Genomic DNA, 26258 nt, shown 5'->3' with positions numbered 1-26258 from the left:
GGTAAAAATATTTTCAAGAATTTATTTTTTTAGAATTTTTGTATACAAATTTCTATTTTTTAAATAAATTCTATTTTTTTATAATTTATATAGAATTAGGGTCAAATTGATAAAATCATAAAAATTGAGGATTGAAATAATTATTAAACCAATTACATAAATGTCGCTTAACAGTATAGTGAAAAACTTTTAAATAGTTTATGGTTAAATTATAACATTCTTTTAATTAAGTGATGAAATGAAAAGCTTATAATATATATTAGTATTGATTATTTGACGTTTTATCAAGCGCATAAGAACAAGGCAAGTGTGACATTGCGAAACATTGAGGGCCATCTAATGGTCTCCGTTTATTTAGAGCTTTATTTTATTTAATTTATTAAAATTTCAAAATTACGATTCGCCATCCCCTCGTTTTCATCATTTTTCTCATTTTCTCAAGCGAGAAAACCATTTCCCTCTCTTTCTTTAACTGACTTTCCTTTTTTTACTCCTATTCCCCGGAACCCTAACTCGATCCGCCGGAGAATTCAAGATTCCGGTGAGTCAGTTGCTAAATAATTCTTCAATTAATTTCATCCTCCGTTAGCTTAGGTTTTATTCAAGCAATTTTCATTTTTCGTTTTTAACTTTTATCTTCTATTCTTTGGTTTTCTTTTTGTTCTTAGTTTGATTTCGTCTTGTTGTTATGTTTTTGGTTGGAGTGGTGTTGTTCTGAATTGGAGTTTTCTGGTGCATTAGATGACCGTACGATTAGGGAGGAGTTGATATCAAATCGCCTGGGTTTCATCACCGGATGGAGGGAGGTAGCGTCTCTAGACTTACTTGCTCTGGTAACTGTTCATATTCCTACTTGGTTTTTCAATAAACAAATTATTTTTAGGTTTTTCTTTTGTCATTTTTTTTATAACTTGAACACATTTGTCTATATTTTTGAAATTGTGAGTTTAGTGTGAAAGTTTAGAATGATGTTCTTGTGGGTTTCCGCTTAATTAGATTGAAACGAACTTCTTTTCTTCTCTTTTCTAGTTTGACTTAAGCTCGGTCTGTTATGTTATATCATTTTCGTTCGCTTATTATAGTTTTATGGTTAATGTGTTCGGGCTAGAGGTTTTGTTTAATTCGTTTCAGAAGAAAGGTTGTGTTTTTTTTACATGTTTACATGCAATTAAAATTTTGCAGACATTATCCTTTTTTGAATTGACTTGCATCAAACTTCATAATTGTAGTATATCAGGTTTTCATGCTATATTGGGAAAGTAAAAAAAAGGATCCATACACGTCATTTATTCATTTTTACTCGTCAAATTTTTTATGGCATTGGGCCATGCAATGTGAACAGTTGGCATCTTTTTCAGGCTTTGCATTAATTAATCCATTTGAATTTATGTTCTTTGAACTGTAAGTTAGTATTCAACTCTATGGGAAGTAGTAAACTGGGTAATGTGGTTGGAGAAAGTTTCATAACTTTACATAGGCAATTCACATTGTACGAGGATACTCTTACAACCTTAAGGCCTGATCTCATTATCTGTGTATTATTTGAACTGCAATTCCACAACCCATTTTCTTCTTCTAAGTGTTTTCTGTTGTAGGGATACACTCATGGATTATGATGACAATGATTTCCAAAGCCCAAATCTTCATTTAGCTGGCGAAGGGAACAATAAATTTCCCCCTGTATTACGCCCGTATGCTCTCTCCAAATTTGATTTTGATGATAACCTTCATGGGCGCTTAAGATTTGATAGTTTGGTTGAAACTGAAGCTTTTCTTGGCATTGAAAGCGGTGAAGATAATCAGTGGATTGAAGATTTTTCACGGGGGAGTAGTGGGATTGCATTTAGTTCAAGTGCAGCTGAGCCTTGTTCAATTTCTAGGCACAACAATGTCTGGTCTGAGGCTGCCTCTTCTGAATCAGTTGAAATGCTATTAAAATCTGTAGGACAGGACGAAAGTGTTATTGGTCAATCTATTAGTAAGGATTCAGATGCCTGTGATGAACTGGGTGGCATAATAAGGAAGATGGAGCCTAGTTTGGAACATGGAGATAGTGGTCTTTCTAAAGTAGGCTTACAGCCTGCCTTACAGACAGGTGAGATTCCAGGAAAATTATCTGGGTTGGAAGGTGATGTGTTGGGAGATCATGGCGATGTCTCTCAAACACATAAATTTGACCCCTCTGTTGATGGGGCATTGAAAGCTCCAAATATAAGAAATACTGACTTATCTGAGAGAGAGGAGTCTAAAGATGGTGAAGAAATTGTTGTTAACGAGAATCAAGTGGAAGTTTCGGTTGATCAATTTGTGGATAACAGGGAACAGGTAGATAACTTTGCTTCTGGGTCTCAAACTGATATTGTGATTCCCTCTGTGAAAAACACCTGTGCCAGTAGTAAGGATTCAGATGCCAGTGATGAACAAGGCGGCATAATAAAGCAGATGGAACCTACTTTGAAACATGGAGATTGTGGTCTTTCTGAAGTAGACGGCAGCTTACAGCCTGCCTTACAGACAGGTGAGATTCCAGGAAAGTTTTCTGGGTTGAAAGGTGATGTATCAGGAGATCATTTGTTGGTTGAAGATGTTTCTCAATCACATGAATTTGAGCCCTCTATTGATAGGGCATTGGAAGTTCCAAACATGAGAAATACTGACTTACCTGAGAGAGATGAGTCTAAAGATGGTGAACAAATTGTTGCTAATCAAAATCAAGTGGAAGCTTCGGTTGATCAATTAGTGGATAACAGGGAACAGGCAGATAAATTTGCTTCTGGGTCACAAGTTGATACTGTGATTCCCTCTGTGCAAAACACCCGTTCTAGTAGTGCATTTTTAGAGAGTCAAGATAAGATACCTTTTAAAAATGATGTCATTGATGAAACTGTTGTCAGTTTAGCAAGGGAAAATGTTGATTCAAGCCAAGAAGTTCACATTGATGGTGAGAACTTGATTGGAAATGCAGGTGCAAGTGTTACCTTGCATGTGCAGAAGCATTCGGCCTTGGACATTCAATCTAAGGAAGAAGGACATGCTATTGGAAATATTATACCTACTGTGGGCAAGCCATCTGATAGGATATTGAAAGAGAATTCTGACCTCCATATGGTGGAAGGGTGCAGCAAGGCCTTGGGTGTAGAAAGTCCTCCTCGAACTGGCATATCCAAAGATATTGTCTTGTCTGTAGGAAAATTACATAACATATCACCAATGCCCTTTGTTGGTGATACTAACGTTAAGGAGAAGGAAAGCGAAACCAGCAATACTGATGCTCAAATTTCTGTGAGTCGAGAGTCAAAGTTGGATAACTTGGATTCGATGGTGCAGGTAGCATGTGATGCCATTGAGAAAGATTTGTCAGAAATTCATTGCCACTCTGATTCAAAAATCTTGAGCAGCAAGCCTGAGAAATATTTGTTGTCAGTGCAAGATGTTAAAGGTTCTAAGGGTGAAGGTGATGGTGCCCACAATACTTTGGGAGCAGAACCTACGAGAATAGATGAGGAATTTACAGTCTCTGAACATAATGATGATTATAAATTTGATCAGAGTGTTTCAGCTGCTGCAAAGCAGAACACCCAATTGCCTTCTGATTGTAGTAAAACAGATCACGGGGAGGGTGGGTCTCCGGTTGTAATAAAGGGAGTTGATTCCTCTTCCTTTGGCACAGGTGACAATGTTGCCATCAGTGGGAAGTCAGGTATGTTTATTTTTAAGCTTTAATTTTGATAACTGAGCTTTTTTGTTCTTTTGTGTTGCCGTCTTTTACAGTCCTGCATCATTTGCTAACTTGGTATTACCATGATACAGTGGATTGTGTTCTTTTGCCTTATGGTAAGAGTCTCCCTTCTGCTGCTGTTTTTGATCAGAAAGAGGTTCAAGTGTCATCTCCAGAGGCAAGTCTCTCAATTATGAAGAGTACTGAAATGAAAACAGTAAAAGGTGCACCTTGTGAGGCTGGTGAACAGTCCTCTTGTAAGAAAGTTGATCAGTCCTTGTCAAGTGAGGATACCTCTAATGCTGTCGGCCAAAGTGGGGACCAGACAGTTCATGGTGTCAGTTTGGAGGCTGTAAAGAATATGCATGCACCTTCTAATGTCTCTGATTCAATTGTGAGAGAGACTGATGGTGCCGAAGCTGAAGTTGTTTCCAAAAGGGGTTCTTCAGTATCTTCAGGTGACCCTTTATGATTAACATAGGTTTTCTTGGTTTGCCTAGTAATCATCTCAAGTCCCCAACTTATAGACTTTCTTGTTGTCAATTTCATACATACTAATCCTGTAGGGTGTATGCAAATTCTATTTGGTAGTCTGCTATAGCTAGAGCAGTTTTAATGGGAAGTTTTACTGTTATTCATACCTTGCCATTATGGTGCTGTTTCCTTGCTTCATTGTAGTTCGTTCTGCAATGTTTTCTTTTTTTGTGTTGATGATTGTTTGGTTATGAGCCACTGTTTATACTTCATGAAACACATACCCTTGCATTTTTGTTGCTCGAGTCTTCACAAGATTAATGTTCACTACAATAAAATTCCCCCAGGTGCCGTATCAATTCAAGATAATAACAAAACATTAACAAATTCAGAGCCTTCAACTTCAAAGGAACTGTCCCATAACGCTGACCAAAATCATCCTGAAGATGGTGACCACAAATTACCTTCTGAACAGATCAGTGGTCAAATTGTTGTGCATCATGCTGATGGTGAGTTTCTTTATCTTTTTTTAAAAAAAAAATTGTAATTAGATATTTTAAGCTTTCATGGTGGAATCTTTCATCATTTACCCTCCGAGTCTTTTCCTTTAGATCCGTTCTCTGTCATGTCAGTAAAAGTTGGTTTGTCTTCTTCTGTTGTTGCCACCCCCTTCCATTTCTCCCCAGATTATTGGGATGCATCTCTTTTGCTTATAATTTCTGCTCGTGAAGTTATGTCCTGTTCAAGGGTATTTTATGAAGTCTGGAACTTGTTTCTAGAGATGTACAGTCCTTAAATTAATTGCATGTTTAGCCTCTTCAATGGCTCTATTTCTTTTTGGTGAGACTATTTCATCAGTTTTCCTTTTTCCCTCCCACATTATTTCATGTTATTCTTATGATGGATTAATTTGATGTGGAAGGTGATCATGTGAAGACACATAATAGTTCCTTTCCTTCTGCACCTTCATCCGAATCTCAAACTAAGATTCACATAATGGAATGTGGAAGTAGTAGTGCTGATCTTGACAATCCTTCCTGTGGATCTCCAATTCTCGTTAGAATTTCTGAGCAGCCAGAAAGTGAAATCGGAACACCTACTGTGAAAGGATCCAAAGATCTGGGTGCTTCAGTGTCTGGGGTCACTAATGGGGAAGGAAATAAAGAGATGTCTATTTCTCAGGATACTAAAGGACATGTTGCATCTTCTGGAGATGGAAGTTTCACCTTCGAGGTATCTCCATTGGCAAGTTTGTCTGAAAAAGAAGCTGGCAAGAATTGGCAACCTTTTTCTACTGTTCAACATGACAAAACATCCTCTGTAAGTGATGCTTTATTTAAGTGGACCTTTTTGTGCTCTAATAATAGTTTCCTGATTGTATATTCTAGATGATTTTTAGAACTATTTTGTGCTGCTGTATATTACCATTTCATCCCGTTCATGCTCTGTCTGTGTTGCACTTGCTTTCTCACTCTTTGTGTTCATACAAGAAGGTTGTTGAGCGAATTCCATCAACCTCTAAAAGGGAAAATTTGGGTGGTGGTTCCAAGGGGTCTTCTGAGCGTAAAACAAGGCGAGCTGGTAGTAAGAGCACAGGAAAGGAAGCTGCTAAAAAGGGTGTTGTTGCAAAAGATACAACTCCTGCAAGACAATCAGAAAGAAGTGGTAGAACGAGTAATGTGTCACTCAGTACATCTGAAATTGGCCAGCTTGTGAAATCCAATGAGATGCAGTACTTGGGACACATGGAAGGTGGTAATATGAAACCATTTGGTGTTCTTTTTACTTCAGTATCTAGTTTTCCAGACTTCAAAACCTCAGCTTCTTCGTATGCAGTGTTTAACCAGCCTTTTACAGACTTGCAACAAGTTCAATTACGTTCTCAGATTTTTGTATATGGTGCTCTGATGTAAGTAGTGACACTTTTGTTCATTTTGGTATATATCTGTACTACATCGACATGTTTTGGCATTATACTGAGGCTCTGTTATATCCTTTTCCTTCCCTCTGGGTTGTTGAAAATTAACAATGATTAGTTTATAGGGTTAAGGCAACATTTAATCCCTGAACTTGACAATTTTTCACTTGGTCTCTGAAATTTTTTTTTGGTCCACATTAGTCTTGGAACTTGGCAACTTTTCCCAAATTTGTTCCATGTGATGGTGTGGCACTCCAAGGTTGTGCCAACTCATCACAATTTTTTAATAAAAACTTATAATTTTTAGGCAATGATGTGGCCAAATATAAGAGTGCACATCATCACATGGACCAAAACTGGGAAAAGATGCCAACTTCCAGGACTATTGTGGACCAAAAATATGTTCAGAGATTAAGTTGGGAAAAGTTGCTGAGTTAAGGGTCTAAATGTTGATTTATCCCTAGTTTATATGTATGGAGCACGTATTGAGATTTTTCATAAATGTACCGTGATATCATTGTCAAGTCTAGTTGTCTATGGTGTTTGCTTTTCTCTTTAGGATTTCTAGTCATTTGAGTGTATCCATCTAATACATTGTTTCTGCAGTCAAGGAATTGCACCTGATGAAGCTTATATGATATCAGCATTTGGGGGACCTGGTTAGGTTTTCTTATCTCTAACAATGTTTTACGTTGGGCTTTTCTTTTTTTGTTTTTTAAATATAGATTTAGTTACTATTTTTGTATCTTTTGCAGATGGTGGAAGAACCATATGGGAGAAAGCTTGGCAAGCATGTATGGACAGGGTACATTGTAAAAAATCTCTTGTTAGCCCTGAAACTCCGTTGCAGACACATATAGGTATCTATCTTGACCTTACATAGTTGAATCATTTTCTTTGCTGTTATCTATTAACTGCATACCTCGGTGAAATGCTCAGGTGCTAAAACTCCCGATCAATCAATCAAACAAAATGCACTTCAGACTAAGACTACATCCTCACCTGCCAGTCTGTCCAACAACAGGGGTACTTCAACAACAATTGTAAAGCCAATGATCCCACTTTCCTCACCACTTTGGACTATTCCTACACCTTCCAGTGACGCCCTTCAACCAGCTAGTATTCCAAGAGGTGCAGTTGCGGACTATCAGCAGGCACTTTCTCCGTTGCATACTCCACCTATAAGGAATTTTGTTGGACATAATGCTCCTTGGATGTCCCAATCCCCTTTTCGTGGCCCCTGGGTTCCACAGAGTTCTGCATTTGATAACAATACCCATTTTCCTGTACTTCCTATCACAGAAGCAGTTAATTTAACTCCTGTAAGAGAAGCATCTGTGCCTAATTCTTCCATCATGAAACAGGTTTCAACAGTTCCTATGGTCCAGAGTGGTAGTCCTGCCAATGTCCTTGCAGGGACTCCCCTGCTTGACAACAAAAATGCAACATTTAGAACTGGTCAGCATTCTGCTGATCCAAAGCCTAGGAAAAGAAAAATGTCTACAGTTTCTGAGGACCATGGGCAGATTATACTGCATTCTCAAACAGAGACTCTTTTGGATACTGTTGTGAATAGTCATGCCTCTACGCCTGCTGCTATTACAACCCCCGCTGCCATTGTTTCAAAGTTGGCCACTGACAAATTTATTACGTCTGTCTCTACTGATTATCTTGAAAAGGGTGACAGAGATTCAGATCCGAAGGCTACTTTGTCTGAAGAGACCCTTGGTAAACTCAAAGAGGCTCAGAAGCAGGCGGAGGTTGCTGCTGCCCTTGCTGCTGCTGCTGTTAGTCACAGTCAAGAAATATGGAATCAGTTGGACAAGCAAAAAAATACTGGGTTGGCACCAGATGTTGAAACTAAGCTGACTTCTGCAGCAGTTGCCATAGCAGCAGCGGCTGCTGTTGCAAAGGCTGCAGCTGCGGCTGCCAATGTTGCCTCAAATGCTGCCCTACAAGCAAAAATGATGGCTGATGAGGTGTTGGTTCCTAGTGGCTGCAGAGATCCTATTCCAATTAATGCTCTGTCTTCTGATAGTGTGAAGAAGCTTGGCAAGGCAACTACTGCATCCATCTTGAGGGGTGAAGATGCTTCTACTAGTTCAAATTCTGTTATTGTTGCTGCAAAGGAAGCTTCTAAAAGGAGGGTGGAAGCTGCTTCAGCTGCCTCAAAGCAAGCTGAAAACATGGATGCCGTTGTTAAAGCTGCTGAGCTGGCAGCCGAAGCAGTATCTCAGGCTGGAAAAATTGTTATGGGGGAGCCTTTCCCATTGACTGAATTGGTAGAAGCTGGTCCTGAGGCATACTGGAAAGTATCCCATGCATCTCCTGAGCCAAATGCTGCTATCAGAGAACACTTAGACAAAGGTGGTAATGTGGAGGCTCCTGGTTCAGTTGTCGGGCATTCAGAAGAAGTTCCCACAGATAAGAACGAAAACCAAAGTAATAACCATGAAATATCACTGATTCTTAGAGAGATGGCCAGAGATTCCGTGCAGGATCATTCCAGGTTGACAGATGGCATTTTGGGTTCTGCTGCAACAAGTGGAAATGACAAAAAGGGACAAAAGGGTCGCAAAGCTTCAGATATTGCCAAAAGTAAAGGGGTGTCCACTAATACTGAACATGGGAAAGCAAAGGAAACTTCTAAAGATAACAATGTGAAGGAAGGTTCCCATGTTGAGGTTTGTAATTTGAGCTTGATATATAAGTTGAGCTTTTTAATCTTTAGTTGAATGATATATCTTTACTGAGTTCTAATGATGCAGCTTTATTCGATGGAAATATGTACATATAGTAGTGCATTTGAAATTTTTTGTGCGTTTCCTAGTTACCTTAGGGAATTGTTGCAGTTGTACATGTTTTTTTTTTTTTATCTTATGTTCATATAAGATCTTTTACGATTTACGATTTCCTGATTTCTAGGTATTGAGAGATGGAGATGGAGGTGGGTTGAAAGTAGCATGGTTCCCTGCTGATATTCTGGAGTTGAAAGATGGCAAAGCTTATGTGTGTTACAATGAACTTCGATCAGAGGGTGAGCTATGACACATAACTTGCTTTGGTTGAATCAACTAAATGATGATAATTAGCAAAGCAGATCTCTATGACAATCCTTGTCCTTAATTTTTAATAAATTCCATGTTGGTGTCTATCCAATTTCACTTTGCTTGCATGATGTGTACTTTTATTGTGGGGAGATAGAAAATATGATTAAATACACCGAAATGAGGATCTCTTCCTGTTCTAATGTATTTGTTTACGCATCTAGTGTGTTCCAATTTTCAGTTTCTTATGTAAAAGCATATTCTTGCAGAGCTGATTAGAAAGTTTGTCGTGTGAACATCTGATGAGGATGCTTTTTTAACTAACTTTAATCAACTGCTGGTCTCACAGATGGTGATAGGCTAAAGGAATGGGTGGAGGTTGAAGGTGAAGGGGATAGAGCACCCAGGATACGCAGTTCTCGTCCTATTACAGCCATGCCTTTTGAAGGAACGAGGAAGAGATGCAGGGCTGCCATGGGGGACTATAATTGGTCCACTGGAGATAGGGTTGATGCATGGATACAAGATAGGTATGCATTCATTATTTCATATACATTCTTGCAGTGCATCGGACAAGAAAGGAATGGTACTGTTGAAGATAATGGAGGCATAAAAAAATCTATGTGAATTATGAGTATGTAGTGCAAGGATAATTTGTCATGATTTGCTAGCCAAACTAGCAACATGAGTGGTTTGTCATATTGCCCTTAACAATACTACAAGGTGAAATCATAATTTTGTATCCATATTCAGAACTCTCGTTGCTTTGTTGTTGCAAAAGTCATTAAATAAAACAATGATCCAGTGTTTAAGAATCTACATAGATCTTCTTGTGGCATCCCAAGTCTTTTCATTTTTTAATCTGATAAGTTGTTATTATCTTTTGAACAAACTGATGTTCAGCCAAGGTCTTAACTTATAAGCTATACTTTAAGCCCTCTTTTTGGGATGGCTTTGGAATCAAATGCTGTGCACTCCCATGCATCCTCTATTTTCTTGATCTTTTAGTTAGAGAGGGATGAAGAACGTCAATTGCACGAAGTTCTTCAGCCTTAATTATCAAGAAAATAACCATGTTGAAATTATTATTTTTATTTTTCTTTCAGCTGGTGGGAGGGAGTTGTCAATGAGAAGAGCAAGAAAGATGAAACATCATTTACCATCCATTTTCCTGGTATGTATGATGGTGTACAACATTTTGTTAACAATCTCAATTGCAATGTGCTCAGTATTGAAGTCTGTGCAGCCTCTGCTTTGGGAATAATAAAGGTCTCTTTTTATTATTTTTGTTGCAGCTCAAGGAGAAACATCTGTGGTCAAAGCATGGCTTCTTCGTCCTTCTCTGATGTGGAAGGATGGTAATTGGGTTGAATGGTCCAGTTGTGGGGATAATGATGGCTCTTCCCACGAGGTTATATGTTGTTTAGATTTCTGATTGATGTTCCTCTGATAATACTTTAATGGCTGCTTTGTACTAAGCCTTTGATCTGTTTTCAGGGTGATACCCCACTGGAAAAGCGACCAAGGATATGCAGTCCTGTGATAGAGAACAAAGAGGATAGTACTAAATGTTTTGACAGTAAGGAATCTGAGAAACCTGACAACACAAGATTGCTGGATTTAACTGCTGGTGAAAAAATATTTAATATCGGTAAAAGCACCAGAGACGAGAGTAAGCCTGGTTCACTCAGAATGAAACGTTCTGGTTTAAAGAAAGAAGGATCAAGGGTTATTTTTGGTGTTCCTAAGCCAGGAAAGAAAAGAAAGTTTATGGAAGTAAGCAAACATTATGTTGCGGATCGGAGCAGTAGAACTCTTGGAACAAGTGATTCAGCTAAATTTACAAAGCATTCAATGCCTCGGGGATCTGAGCCTGGAACAAAAAATAAAACTGAACCGAAGGAAAAAAGAAATGTTATATCCAAGCCTAAGGTTCTCAAGTCTGGAAAACCACCTAGTGTTTCTAGTAGAACTATTCCTCAGAAGGACAGCTTATCAAGCATTGTGGGTTCTGAACCTGATGATGCTGTCACTGCAGATGTATCAAAATTCAAGGATTCTGCTAGCGGTGCTGAGAATATATCAGGAGAGCATAACTTGGAGTTGAGATCTTCAAGTTCTGATGGAGCTGCAGAGGGTCAGGTTTTATTTTCTTGTGCTGCTCTCCCATCAGATGCACCCCCCGAGAAAGCTTCCACATCAAACGCTAAATCCGAATCTATTAGTAAAGGGAAACTGGCACCAGTTTCTGGGAAGTTGGCTAAAGTTGAGGAGGAAATGAAAATTGTATCTGAAGCTGTTGAACCTCGTAGATCTAATCGGAAGATTCAGCCAACATCAAGAGTAAGTAAACAGTTGTGGACTTTTCTTCTTTTGATAAGTTGAAACAATTTATGCATTTAATATTGCACATATACAAGTGGCTGTTGTCGTGCCGCTTAAAGATCTTGTTTGTTGTCCACAGCTCTTGGAAGGTATACAAAGCTCATTGATCATCTCAAAAGTTCCAGTTTCACATGACAAAGGTCAGAAAGGTCAAAGCAGGAGTACTAGAGGTGAAGCTTAATTTCTCATCAATTTTGTATTCTTGAAGTAGTAATACCATTCTTTTAGACCTTGTTTTTATTGCCAAATGTACTGTTTGGTGAATGTAACTTAACAGTCTCGGCTATATAACAGGAAGTAACCAAGGTTGAGAAGCGAAAAACGAGCTGTTTTACAACCTGGTAACCCAGTCCTCTCAAGATTTATTGGATGAACAACAGGCGACATTCAACGGTGTAGCTTGTGTAAATTATGATATTGACAGATAGAGCTAGGAACCAAAATTTTTTCTTTGGCTTTTGAGATGTAGCAGTAGATATATATAAAAATATTTATTTTGAAATGAATTTTAGTTTTGTTTACAATTATAATATTATAATCTAATCTCTCTTTGGTCCCCATGCCTTTCTAGGTTAAGTGTGGAAGAAAGTCTCCTTGTAGTTTGGCTTGGCTTGCTTTATTTGCAAGTGAACAAATCCATAAAATTCTCTTGCTACCAACTTCTCATAAAGCTTATTCAGCTTTCTTTTCTCTTTCACTCTCTGCACTTTAAGGATCAGACTTTACCCAAAAGACATTTATTGTTTTTCTAACGTCATTTTTTAAGATAATATGTTTTGTGATTGTATCTTGATAAGTACTCAATACTATTTTCTCTTTGAATTTAATTTAATTTACTGTTTTTTCTTCGATTGAATCTATAAGGTATAAAATTGTTGTTGACTCATTTTCTTTCATTGTAATGATTTATTCGTCAAAAAGTTCCTCTTGAAAATAAAACTAAAATAAAATATTATTGAGCTGCATTTTAATAAATTGATCGAAATGAATATAGTCCACCAAACGGAACAATATCCAGTATCCGACTTTAATAAATTAAAAACTACTACCACATACCTATTTAGTATTTTTCCCAGCAAATATATATATGTAAAGAGAATAGCATTTTTTCTTAAACTCGTCTCTCACTGTACAAAGAAATAAATTTTTCATGGATCAAACCGGAGAAAACGAGAAGAAACAAAAGAGACTTCCCTCTGACCTGACCAGGTTTTGGCTCTCAAAATGTACCATTTTTTTCTTAGGGTGGGTTTGGATGGGCGATTGGGTGCGGTGCGGTGTGTTTAACTTACTTTTTGTCTCACGCTACAGTATCGCTACAGTATCTAATCTCACCGCCACCGCTGTTTTTACACTAACCGCAGGTAAATGCACCGCCCATCCAAACCCACCCTTAGTCAGGAAATACATCTTCTATCCTCTTTGGCTCCTAAAACAGGCTCTTCTTCATTACTTCTCTTCCTCAATCCTTCATTTTCTTTAAATTGTCGTGATTGATGATGATCTCCATCACCACCACCATTGTTGCCTGCTGCAATAATATCACTTGCCGGCTTCTCGCAGATACAAGAATAGGGATACTCATGAAATTCACCGCGTCCGGCTCTCATCTCATCTGGCTCTCCCATGAATCCTCTTTGAACCGCTTTCACCTTTTCCGCAAAGGTATTCCAATCCATCTGATCCCTTTGCATCAACAATGGACTCAACCTCTTAGAATTCGGTCTTATGGTCCTCTTATGCCCCATGTACCTCCTTTCATTAATAAAAAGAACATAGATTCAAGCAAAAAAAACAACATTATACTAAATACGATGGCATTACATGCTGAACCATGTAAAATGCAAAGAAATAATCAAAATAAAATTTTAAGATAAAAATTGAGCAAGAAAAATAAAGAACCAATCTGAATATTCAGGTGTGTGAATAGTTTATGAAATATAAGTTAAAAAAATCACAATTGAAATGAATACCATTTTTGTTTTAATTGACAATTGATTAGAACTTTGGTTAGAACACCCCTCTAACATTTAGATTACATGAGTTCAAACTCTCTTAGCTTCTTCTCCTTCCTCCAATATTGTAAAAATAAAGTTATAATTAAATTTAAATTATGTAAAAATAAATATTTTATATTTAAAATAAAATAATTTAAAAATAATATATAATTTTTTAAATATACATATAATTTATTGATTATTTTTTATTTACCTGAAAAATTATTTTTAAAATTTTTAAAATATTTTATCAAATAATATTCAAATGTTATAAAACAAAACTCATTTTGTTAAAATAAGTCCAAAATTTTAAAATAAAAAATTATTATGAAAAATCAAGAAATAAATTATAGTAGGTGTTAAAAGAAATTCGACTAAAACATAAACCGAACCGATTTAAATATTAAACGTAAAAGCTCCACAGATATGTTATATAGGTATGTAAAATCAACACATGGTCATGGTTGATATGTTTGGAGCCTTTCTAGATCAACTTAAAAAAATTAGCAAGAAAGAAATAGCTCAGATTTCTCACCTTCGACCTGCAAGAATCTTGGCCATATTTCCATTATTATTGGTGACGAAAACATCCCTTTCATCACAAACAATGTAGTCAATAGTAGCAAGGCAAGAAGAGAAAGGAAGAAAAGGTTTCAGGTCTTCATTAGCAAGTATCTCTTTTGTATACAAGTTTGGAAAGAGATCTTTTAGTGGTTCCAGAGTCTCTTCTCCACCATATATTTCTCCAGATGCAACATAGATGTATGCGTCGTTTTCAAAACCAAGTGCTCTTAACATCAAGCCTACTTCATGAGGAGTAAGTGGACATTTACCTCGCCTTCTCTCTCCAACAGCATCTATATCCTGCATGAATATGAGGATGGATGCAGTTTAACTAAATAGATGCAGGCAATGTTTATAAATGGTTCTGAAATTATAAAAGAGGGAATCTTACAGGCAATGTTTCCCATCGTATCTCTCTAAGCTCGTATCTTTCCTTGTCTCCTCCACCAATGTAACAACCAGAAAATGCTAGCATATCGGGTTCAAGCCAGTAATTAAAAGAGTGAAAACAGGCCCTGCGGAGTTTAAACTTTAAAATCATATTTAAGAATGTTTCTCTATGTATGTACACGAACCAATGTGCTATAATTGAATACGCATACACTCAGAAGTTCAAATGCTGCAGGAGTATGCCTTTGTTTCTACTCTTCATTTTTTGCCATAAGAATCTGTATCTGACACCCGTTTTCAATACATATTCGAACATGGGTATAGGTCATGATTCTCCAAAAATATGGAAAAACTAAAAAAAAAAAGCATCTTCATATCTAAAACTCACCCGAACCTGAGTAACATATAACTTAGTTGGATAATAAGCCAAGACGCATTTCCCAAAATTTGAGGATTGGGCACTTAAGGGAAAGGCATTCTATATCTGGTTTAAAGGTCTTAGGGGTTACCACCTGAAAGTGAAGGAACTTCAAAATAAGTACATCCACTCGTGAATTACTGACAAATCCCAATTTCAGGTGGTATATCAACAAGTTACAGTGTCAAGTTCCTACTAAATTTAGCCCTTCTAGAATTCGGAACAAACCTCAAATGGACTGCCATAAAACGGTTAGCCATCTGACGCATTTTCTTGACCAGTTTTTGTCCAAGTGCTTGAATAGGTTCCGTAAATCTTAAAGCATGAAAATTAGACCGGCAACGCAACTTTTGAAGGTCTTCATCGATGTTGTTGGCCAGTCTGTAATCAAACTTTGTCAGTTGCAGGACCTACAAAATTTTCAATTTAACTGCTGCACTCCCCCATACTAACCATATAAGATCCTAGAAAATGCTCTATAAAAATAATATTCTACGAACATGGTGCCTGGAATGGAGAGATGCAGAGAAGATAACAGGATAAGTTGTTAAAACTATCTTCTAAGCTACTAATCAGATTCTCTAGAAGTGGAGAAACAAAACATAGCTGAAAAATGTGAAATTTTTATTTGTCTTTTTTCTTCTTTTAAGCCGAAAGTCCGAAACAACTAAAAGGGGATTGAAGTTAATAACTTCTATCGCCACTCTTCTTGTTTAAAATCTCTCTTAATGACATGGAAGGCTAGATATTTTGTGGAACTAAATGCATTTAATTTCACAAATTTTTGGGTTTATACAGAACACTGAGGGAATGAACAAGAAACAGAAAGTTAAAAATTGTGGAAACCATTCCTTATAATCAACCTAAAATAGCATTAGTGTGGAGTATCTGCAAGTAGTCTTACGTGTCTTCTTTTAAGTATTGGCAGAACTTGGTCTAGATAATATTCCGGAGGGGATTTCCTTGGGACACGCATAGTGTATGGAGGTTTTTCCATGGACCTCATGAATTTATCAGGAACTCTTCTGACAACAGTAACATCTTTTGCAAGGTAAGAAATGAACCAGTCGACATAAAAAATGTTGACGAAGTCACTGCATGTTAGTAAAAAAAACACTTGATAAGGTAACAGAGGAATACGATGATATCAATTTAGCAGAACTTCTAATAAGTTGATTCAACTTACCTATCATCTTTCCAATAGGAATTATGATCCAACTCAGGTACCACTAAGGTTGCATTAAGAATTCGTGCAACAACTACAGCATCTGATATCTGTGTGGCAGAAGCAAATTATTAATTTATACTTATTCAGACTCGGATGTAAGCAATGGAAATGGAAAAGCAGGCAACGTATGTTTAATGTTTTTCTAAGATTTTTCATGTATTAGAGGATTTTCAGAAGATCATATCCTTATACACATTTCTGGATATACGTTGTATATGGGTGTTTGGTACAAATACTTGAAAGAAAAAATGAAATGTCAAAGTAACTCAGCTTAGCTGGTGACAAATAATTTCACTTACTCCTGTTCTTTGTTGATTCAGTCCTCCACTTGCAGCAATAAGCAAATAACCATTTGGTGATTGCTCACTAATAGCATCTAGATATAAAATTATCAATGTAAACGAAGAATCAGTAAACTGAAACAGACGGACTGGTGAAATATAAATGAAAACACTGTCGAATGGGTTCTTTTCTAAAAAGTGAAACAGATGATACATGATATCTGGTAGTTTGAATCATTTTACAGAAAACTTAAGCTACAAAGAAAAATAAAGCTCCAGCAAATTGCTCAGACCAAGTTAATTTCATCTTATTCAACTCCTGGAAGAAATCATATAAAATTTAGTTTTAGCCTTCAAAGTTAATACACCAGTAGCATCAGTTGACACATTATACACATAGGCAAATTCAAAGTACTAAGAAAGAGCTAAACATTGTAGTAACCGATTAACTTTCTGATATATTAAGGACTCATCCATTTCAACATGACCAACTACACATATAAATAAGAGTACCATAGAGTCGCATTTGCAAGCTATGCTACTCGTACTCGAGTATGTTCAGTTTTTTAAGTTTTCTGAGACATCTTCAAACTCGTATCCGGAGATACATCAAACAAAGAATACTTCAGGAAAAGAAATAAAAGTTGCAAGTCTAGACGCTGAAAAAAGATCACATAGCTAAACAATAACATAATGTAATTTTGCTAACCTCAGAACCAAGCATTTTAGTGACTGTCAACAAAAGAATCTAAAGCTGCTGCCATCTTCTAAACTCACAAACTTAAAGAGATGCAGACAATTTGAAACTTCAAACAAAAGAAATGAGAACTTTGCATAACAAAGTAAAGAAACATAAACATCTAAAGCAACAATTGTGCACCAGTTAACACTCTGCTATGAATTGATACCGAAAAACGAGTGTTGAATTACAGATATAAAACTACAAATCCTGTTAGGATTAAAAGTTCAGTCTTATTCCAGTTTTAAGTGAAGAATATCAAAATTTCCAAAAATAAACCAAATGCATTTAAAAATAAATAACTAAATACAACTTACCAGGAAATGTAGCACTTCTTACGCTGCATCCATAGAAGTATTTTGCATATTCAGATTCCCATATATCAATCGGTCCTCTATTGTTTTCATCCTACAGAATTTGCATCAAGATAACAAAAAATGTTCAAAAAATAAAAAGAAATTTTCAAAACTTTAAACATAAACGATTAATTTTTACAGTTTACCAAATTGAAGAGACTTTGTTTCATAAATCGCTGGGAGTACCGGTCGAGATCAGACGCCATTTGGCCAGTGAAGAGCGAAAGCATACCTAAGCAGAAGAGCATCATGCCACAGAGGAGCGGCATTGAGATCGGCTTCCTCTGCGACGCAGCAGAGGATCGCCGCCTGCCAAACACATGCTTGTTGGTTACGACGCTGCCGTTTTGGTAATGAAACAGCGGCTTGTTGGCCATACCACGCTAAACCTCCACTCCTTATCCACGCCCATCACGGACTCAACGAAATCGATGTTGTTCCAATAGGGTCGGAAGCGTGTAAATTATTGTACTAAAAAATCACACAAAGTTCAATTCCCAGGGAAGAGAGGTGGATCACATAGATCTCTTAAATACCAAGTCTTTCCTTAGACAGAATATCCCTTCTATAGTAATTTAATAGCACAATTAAATACTACTATTATACCCTCAAATATTGAAAGAAAAATAGGACAAGAAAGAACACAAGAGATTTAACGAGGTTCGGTAAATTATACCTACGTCCTCGGGCACTAACACCAGATGATAACTTTACTATCTCCAAAGTATTACAAACAAATAGAATTCCTTAAGAATTCTCAAATGGGAGAAGAGAGAAAACTAAGAGAGAAAGATTGGTTGGGATGAATTGAAATGAGAAATGAGAAGGCCTATTTATAGTTGAGGTTTAAGGACCAAACAATAAATAGCCCATTATCTCAAGGACCAAAAAAAAATTATCCCTTGCCACTTTTCCAAAGTTGGTGGTTGTCATTATTGATTGTCTCCCATTAATGTTAATGGCAACCATTATTAATTGTCTTCCATTAATGTTAACAATCTCCACCTTGAAGATTTGATTAGGATAATCACATCTTCACACACTTCCTTCAACTCCCCAAATTCGATAAAGCTATCTTTTGTAGTGCCTACAAATGCGCTCTCGAGCGCCATACACCTGAAGGTGCTCAAATTCTCAGGATGTTAATCAAGTTCAAACAATGATTAAACTTGATTGTTGTTACCACCTTGGTCATCATATCTGCGGGATTATCTGCTGTCGGAATCTTCTGAAGTAGAATTTTTCCTTTTTCAAAGACTTCCCGCACAAAGTGATATCTTACGTCGATATGCTTGGTTCTTGAATGATAGACTTGATTTTTCGCTAAATGAATAGCGCTCTGACTGTCACAATATAAACTTATGTGACTTTGAACAACTCCTAAGTCTTTCAACAATCCATTAAGCCAAATAGCCTCCTTAACAGCTTCTGTAACTGCCATATATTCTGCCTCTGTAGTAGACACAGCTACTGTAGACTGTAAGGTAGACTTCCAACTCACTGGGGCTTTCGCAAGAGTAAACAAATACCCCGTAGTTGAACGACGTTTATCTAAATCACCAGCAAGTCGGAATCAACATATCCAACTACAAACTGACCAAGTGCTTCATCCTGTTCAAAAATTAAACCAACATCTACGGTTTTTCGAAGATACCGTAGAATCCATTTCACAGCTTGCCAATGTCCTTTTCCAGGATCATGCATATACCTGCTCACAACTCCAACAGCTTGTGAAATGTCAGGCCTCGTACACACCATCGCATACATCAAACTCCTAACTGCATTAGCATATGGGACTTTCGCCATATATTCTTTTTCATCTTCAGTCTTCGGAGATAATTGAGCACTAAGTTTCAAATGAGAAGCAAGTGGGGTACTTACATGTTTTGTGTTTTCATTTACACCAAAACATTGTAATACCTTTTTCAGATATTGCTTCTGATTTAAACAGAGCTTGCCTCTCGGTCTATCTCTACTTATCTCCATGCCGAGAATCTTCTTGGCCTCACCTAGATCTTTCATCTCGAACTCTTGATTCAACTGAGCCTTCAGCTTATCTATCTCATTTTGACTCTTCGAAGCGATTAACATATCATCAACATACAAGAGTAGATAAATGAAAGATCCGTCATGCAGCTTCTGCAAATATACACAATTGTCATATTTGCTTCTTGTGTACTTCTACCTTCTCATAAAGCTATCAAATCGCTTGTACCACTGCCTCGGGGATTGCTTCAATCCATATAGCGATTTGTTAAGCTTACAAACCCAATTTCTACCACCAGCATCTGTGTATCCTTCGGGCTGAGTCATATAGATCTCCTCTTCTAACTCACCATGCAAGAAAGCCGTCTTAACATCAAGTTGAGCTAGCTCCAAATTCAACTGTGCTACCAAGGCCAACAAAATTCTAATGGAGGAATGCTTCACAACAGGGGAAAATACATCATTGTAGTCAATTCCCTCCTTCTGAGCGTAGCCTTTAGCTACCAATCTTGCCTTGTAGCGAATATCCTTCTTGCTAGGAGATCCATCTTTCTTTGCGAATACCCACTTGCATCCGATTGCCCTTTTACCTTTCGGTAATTGCGCCAACTCCCAAGTATTGTTCTTTCGGAGAGACTGCATTTCTTTATCCATGGCGCTTTTCCATTTATCACTTTCTAAGCTTTGCATTGCTTCTTGATAAGTGATAGGAATATCATCAACAACGGGAAGGGCGTAGGCCACCATATCAGTAAATCGAACAGGTTTACGAATTTCTCTCCGTGGCCTTGCAACTGCAACTGGTTCTGGTGTACTTAGTGGTTCTTGGGTCAGAACCTCTTCAACCTCTAATTCCTCCATTGTGGCTGGAGAATTAGACTTATTAACTGGGCAAATCCCCATCTGCTCAAACTCCACCTGTTTTGGAGTACACTCCACCTGCTGTGGAGTATTGCTCGTCTGAATATCTTTATCTGCTACATTTTTCAATGTCGCAGATTCATCAAAGGTAACATCTCTGCTACAGATCATTTTCTTTGTGCTTAAGCACCAAAGACGAAATCCCTTCACTCCAGAAGTGATTCCCATAAAGAGAGCTTTCTTTGCCCTCGGATCTAACTTTGACTCCTTCACATGGTAATATGCAGTGGTTCCAAACACATGTAAGGAATCATAATCTGTAGCCGGTTTTCCAGACCATACCTCCATAGGAGTTTTTCTTTCTAATGCAGATGATGGCAAACGATTAACAAGATGGCCAGCGTATGTCACAGCCTCAGCCCAAAATTGCTTGCCCAACCCAGCATTGGACAACATACATCGAACTTTCTCCAGCAATGTTCGATTCATACGCTCTGCCAATCCATTCTGCTGTGGTGTATCCCTAACTGTGAAGTGTCGAACAATACCATACTCTTGGCACACATCGAAGAACGGATCACTTTTATATTCCCCTCCATTGTCCGTCCTAAGCCGCTTGATTTTCTTGCCAGTTTGGTTTTCGATCATAGTTTTCCATTTAAGAAAAACTCTAAGCACTTCATCCTTAGTTCTCATGGTATACACCCAAACTCTTCTGGAAAAGTCATCAACAAAAGTAACAAAGTAGTGTTTTCCTCCCAATGAAGGTGTCTTGGAAGGCCCCCACATATCTGAGTGAACATATTCCAAAATACCTTTTGTATTATGGATAGCAGTACCGAATTTCACTCTCTTTTGCTTTCCCAGAACACAATGCTCGCAAAATTTTAATTTGCAAGCCTTTGCACCTTTCAACAATTCTTGCTTTGCCAGAATTTGCAAGGATTTTTCGCTGGCATGTCCCAACTTCATATGCCACAACTGTATTGAGTCCAATTCTTTGTTGCCGGAAGCTACAGCGACTGCTCCAATAACTGTACTACCTTGGTAGTAATACAAGTTATTTTTCCTGATGCCCTTCAATATCACAAGTGCGCCAGATGTCACTTTCAAAACCCCATCTCTCATAGTAACAACTGAACCATTGGATTCCAAGGCTCCCAATGAGATGAGATTTTTCTTCAAACTGGGCACGTACCGAACATCAGTCAGAACTCTGGTTGATCCATCTTTATTCTTTAATTGGATTGAACCTATCCCAACAGTTTTACAGGCATTGTCATTGCCCATATAAACAACTCCTCCATTTAGTTCTACTAAATCAGAGAACCACTCCCGGTTAGGGGACATATGATAGGTACAACCCGAATCCAATATCCACTCATCTGAATGGAACGACGATGATGATGCAACCAGTGATAGTTCAGAGTCACTAGTATCATGCTTTGCAACACAAGCATCTACAGCAGCTTTTCCCTTATTCTTCAGCTTTGGACAATTTTTCTTCCAGTGGCCTTTCTCATGACAAAAAGCACATTCATCTTTCCCGAGTCTGAACTTTGACTTTGATCTCCCCTTTTGAGTTTTCTTCCGAGTGTATGAACGACCTCGGACTACTAAAGCTTCTGTATCTCTGATTGAGTTTTTCTGTTTGTCCTTCTTTCTCTGTTCATAACTGTATAAGGCTGCACAGACTTCGCTCAGAGATATATCACTCCTGCCATGAAGTAGAGTAGTTTCTAGGAACTCAAACTCCTCAGGAAGTGACCCCAACAGCATCAAAGCCAAATCTTCATCTTTGAATGTCTCATCCATATTTAGCAAATCAGTGACTAACTGATTAAATTTGGTGATGTGATCATTCATTGTGGTACTTGGGACGTATGTGAAGCGAAACAGTCTTTTCTTCAAGTGGAGCTTATTTTGATTGTTTTTCTTCAAAAAATTTTCTTCAAGTGCCACCCACAACTTATTTGCAGAAGTCTCCTTTGAAAAAGCATACCTCTGCTCTCGAGAAAGGCATGATCGAATTGTGCCACATGCCAACCGATTGATCGCCTTCCAATCTTTCTCCTGTACATCATCTGGTTTCTCTTCATCAATGGCAATGTCTAGACCCTGCTGAAAAAGGGCATCTAGAACCTCACTTTGCCACATACCAAAATGGCCCGTGCCATCAAAGATCTCCACGGCTAATCTTGCATTTGCAATTGTCGGTCTTGTCCACATGGACGATGTTGAAGCTCCTACACCGACCGTTTTCTCCATAATCTTTCAATATACCTAAGGAAATCTTTTCTGATGTGGAAGATCAGTTTAAACTGCAACCACAGAGCATACTACGATTAACCTTAGGCTCTGATACCACTTGTTGTTCCAATAGGGTCGGAAGCGTGTAAATTATTGTACTAAAAAATCACACAAAGTTCAATTCCCAGGGAAGAGAGGTGGATCACATGGATCTCTTAAATACCAAGTCTTTCCTTAGACAGAATATCCCTTCTATAGTAATTTAATAGCACAATTAAATACTACTATTATACCCTCAAATATTGAAAGAAAAATAGGACAAGAAAGAACACAAGAGATTTAACGAGGTTCTGTAAATTATACCTACATCCTCGGGCACTAACACCAGATGATAACTTTACTATCTCCAAAGTATTACAAACAAATAGAATTCCTTAAGAATTCTCAAATGGGAGAAGAGAGAAAACTAAGAGAGAAAGATTGGTTGGGATGAATTGAAATGAGAAATGAGAAGGCCTATTTATAGTTGAGGTTTAAGGACCAAACAATAAATAGCCCATTATCTCAAGGACCAAAAAAAAATTATCCCTTGCCACTTTTCCAAAGTTGGTGGTTGTCATTATTGATTGTCTCCCATTAATGTTAATGGCAACCATTATTAATTGTCTTCCATTAATGTTAACAACCGACTCCGCCATTAACTTCACCATATTAATTTCATGAAAACGCCATGTCTTCTGTCACTATCCCCCAAAGACTACGACCATCAATGAGTATACAATAATTAGGGTATGTTCGTAAATAACACGATAACGGAGGTCAAATTTGAAAAACAATCACAGTTCTTCTTTCCGTCCTGCGATCAACATTCTCAAAGCTTTTCCGAAATGCTGTAGATTTTAGAGGTTTCTGATTTTGTTTACAGATAGGGGGAAATGTGAAAGAAAATTCAAAAATAAAATTGAAGAATAGAGATTAGAGAGAGAGGGGGAGATGCATGGGATTGCTCAGGTTTATAAGGAAGTTGATGAATGAAGAAGAGGATTAACGGTTTTTTAACATAAGCTATAATTATGATAGAAATTTCGGTTAAGACGAGGGTCAATTTAGTAATACCGTTAAATAAATGTGTTTGCCGCCAAAATAAATGTGTTAAGTAATCTTACTTTAATTTGTTTAAATTATTTTATTTAATTCCATCCAAAAAAAAAAGCAAAAATAAACTATTTTTTGCCTACTTTTAAAAAATAATAATTACATATTATTTACAAAATATTAAATTAGTAATAATAAAATTATACTTTGACCCCTAAAAAATAATAAGAAATTAATTTAACCTTTTAAAAATGACAAAAATATAAAATAATAAAATTAATTTTTACTATTGTAGAAATATACAATTTAATTCCACCTAAATTTTTTTTCTAAATCTACTACTGATGTTATATATAATTCATGACTAAATTAAAGTAAACTTGGATAATCAATTTTCTTTATAAGAGAAATGGATGTCATAGTTCATTAATCAAACCCAAATTTAATTATTAATCCAATAAACCAATGGAAGCTAATTTTTTAATCCCAATTTTTTACATTTTGAACAATATCAATTGAGTTTGTTGAAGGGGTCAATTCTTTTGGAAGAAATCTGTTAAACACATCGTTCATTTGGAGTTATTAAGTTCCTCAATAAGTTGGTATTGTCTCCAAATCAAGTGGCGCATTATCCGACCTTGCTAGAGGCTTTTGCTCTATGTACACAAGACTCAAGTAGTCTCTTCAAGTACTTGAGTTTTTTGAAAAGTCGAGACAAATCCCTAAATCGACCTGAGGATGATATCAACCTATTGTGGGATCTATTGATTTTGGATGAACGACACTTCGCAAACTATTTTTAAAAAAATTAACATTCCCTATCAATGTTAACACTAATTTGATTGATTGAAAAACTCAAACATTTGGAGATCACTTTGTTTAAGATATTAAAGTTCTCTTTGGATTATTTCTTGTCTCGATGTCTAATTGAAATGAAATTTTGAGGTATAATATTTTTCTAAAAACCATAATAATTTTTATTGTTCTACAATTATTTTTTTAAAAAAAGTTATACAATAATATAATAGTTAGATATTATCATTGCAAAATTAAATTAATTAATTAAAAACAAATATTTTAATCAATAATGGAAAAAAGTATAACATATTATTTAATATTATTTTTAATTAATATTAATGAAATTATTATTCAACATAAATATAATTTTTATTATTTATTAATTTCAAAAATTAAAACAAATTAAAATTTTGATTGTATTAATCTTCGAATTTATAACTTCTCACTTAATTCATTTTATGGATATCATTGTATTTAAATCTAAATACATGCATCGCTATTAATTTTTAACTTTTACCATTATAATATCAAAGTTCACCATTATTATTATTTATAATTTTACAGGAAATAATCTCATGAGTCTAAATCCAAGGTGTATTCCCCAAGAAGGAGACAGCATATGTTCTATAACCACCTTATCTAATCAATGGAATCAAATAAAACCATTCCAAAGAAACCGATATGAAAGGAAAGCAAACACGGGCATTGGACCATTTGGGGTATATCCAATGACTAAGTGACAAATGAAATAAGCAATAATAAGAACAATTCATAAGACAAGTAGCACCCGCCACTCCCAATTTTTTTCCACGTAACTCAACTTCTTTGCACTTTAAAATCGAAAATGTCGATGACATCGTTGAACCAAAAAATATATATGTTGATGACATGTTGCTTTGTTGGTAACGAGGAATGCTTTTAAAAGAGTTTAAATATAGTTTTTTCTCTTATTTTTATTGAGTAATTAAAGTTAAAAGTTCTAATACAGTCGTCGTTGTTGCCCGCCCAATTTAGTTTGTGTCCGTGTTAATATGCACCGCCCGTGTTTTGTTTTGAATAAATTTTTTGTTGTTTTTTTTTTAAATATATATTTTTCTTTTAATAGTTTGTTATAATTTTGAAAAAATTTGGCTTCTGGCAGTTAGATTAACCCTGCAAGGTACAATTTTTCCTTTCAGAATGTTCTATAAATTGCTCAATATTCTCTTCATTTCATACAACAATACACAACAATAACTTATCTTTTCTCCCATAGCTCACCTGTTTCTTTTCATTATATTTTCCGATCAATTTTCCAGCTCTATTTTCCAATTATTTTTCTGTTTCTTCAATAAGAGCAACACTAATTTTGTTCTATCTTTTTTATTCAGATGTACAAATATTGAAGTACTATGTTAACCGATCAAGGGGCGAATTTTCTTCTAAAACAGTGGTTCTTTCACGACACAATTATTATTTTATTTATTTACACACAATTCATTTATCCAGTCAATACTAATGATTTTATTTTATAATAGTATATTCTTTTTTTACAGAATTAACGAGGTTTTTGGACTGCAAATATAAAAAAGATAATGTAGAAAGGAGTAAAAACAATTGAAAAAAATTGTCTTGACTTGTTGGGTGGAGTTGTTAAAATAATTAAATGTGAATATTATGATAAATGTAATGTTGTTTAGTCTATTGTATTTTTATATTAGTTTATTTTTTTATTATAGTTAATTTAACTTGTATTGTATTTGTAATAGTGAAT

The 26258-nt window shown here is 36.3% G+C and overlaps 2 protein-coding genes across 11 annotated transcripts; one reads left to right on the top strand and one right to left on the bottom strand.

Annotated features, from left to right (window-relative positions):
* The first annotated feature begins 385 nt into the window (after nucleotides 1-385).
* Nucleotides 386-12100, top strand: LOC107912213 (uncharacterized). Of its 10 annotated transcripts, none has more exons than XM_041105455.1 (18): nucleotides 386-541; nucleotides 742-806; nucleotides 1596-3700; nucleotides 3811-4176; nucleotides 4540-4701; nucleotides 5115-5512; nucleotides 5686-5944; nucleotides 6029-6101; nucleotides 6717-6769; nucleotides 6866-6970; nucleotides 7050-8794; nucleotides 9036-9147; nucleotides 9507-9687; nucleotides 10264-10331; nucleotides 10453-10568; nucleotides 10655-11500; nucleotides 11622-11712; nucleotides 11837-12100. In XM_041105455.1, exons 3-18 carry the CDS (start codon nucleotides 1606-1608, stop codon nucleotides 11851-11853), a joined length of 6687 nt encoding a protein of 2228 aa, XP_040961389.1. In that variant the 5' UTR covers nucleotides 386-541; nucleotides 742-806; nucleotides 1596-1605; the 3' UTR covers nucleotides 11854-12100. The 10 variants fall into 10 exon arrangements, with proteins under 10 accessions (XP_040961389.1, XP_016695786.2, XP_016695784.2 ...); XM_016840297.2 differs by having other exon boundaries at nucleotides 742-833; XM_041105458.1 differs by having other exon boundaries at nucleotides 389-541; nucleotides 669-806.
* An 819-nt stretch (nucleotides 12101-12919) lies between these two features.
* On the bottom strand, nucleotides 12920-17892 carry LOC107910920 (O-fucosyltransferase 29). The gene is made up of 9 exons (XM_016838841.2): nucleotides 17662-17892; nucleotides 17477-17567; nucleotides 16439-16515; nucleotides 16098-16186; nucleotides 15816-16005; nucleotides 15138-15321; nucleotides 14495-14589; nucleotides 14075-14403; nucleotides 12920-13297 (listed from the first exon to the last, which is right to left on the bottom strand). Exons 1-9 carry the CDS (start codon nucleotides 17890-17892, stop codon nucleotides 12940-12942), a joined length of 1644 nt encoding a protein of 547 aa, XP_016694330.1. The 3' UTR covers nucleotides 12920-12939.
* Nucleotides 17893-26258: the final 8366 nt, after the last annotated feature.

This window comes from Gossypium hirsutum, chromosome D11, assembly GCF_007990345.1.
Source record: "Gossypium hirsutum isolate 1008001.06 chromosome D11, Gossypium_hirsutum_v2.1, whole genome shotgun sequence".
NCBI lineage: Eukaryota > Viridiplantae > Streptophyta > Magnoliopsida > Malvales > Malvaceae > Gossypium > Gossypium hirsutum.
The sequence above is the reverse complement of the archived record's forward strand: the minus strand, read 5'-3'. Positions and strand labels throughout refer to the sequence as shown.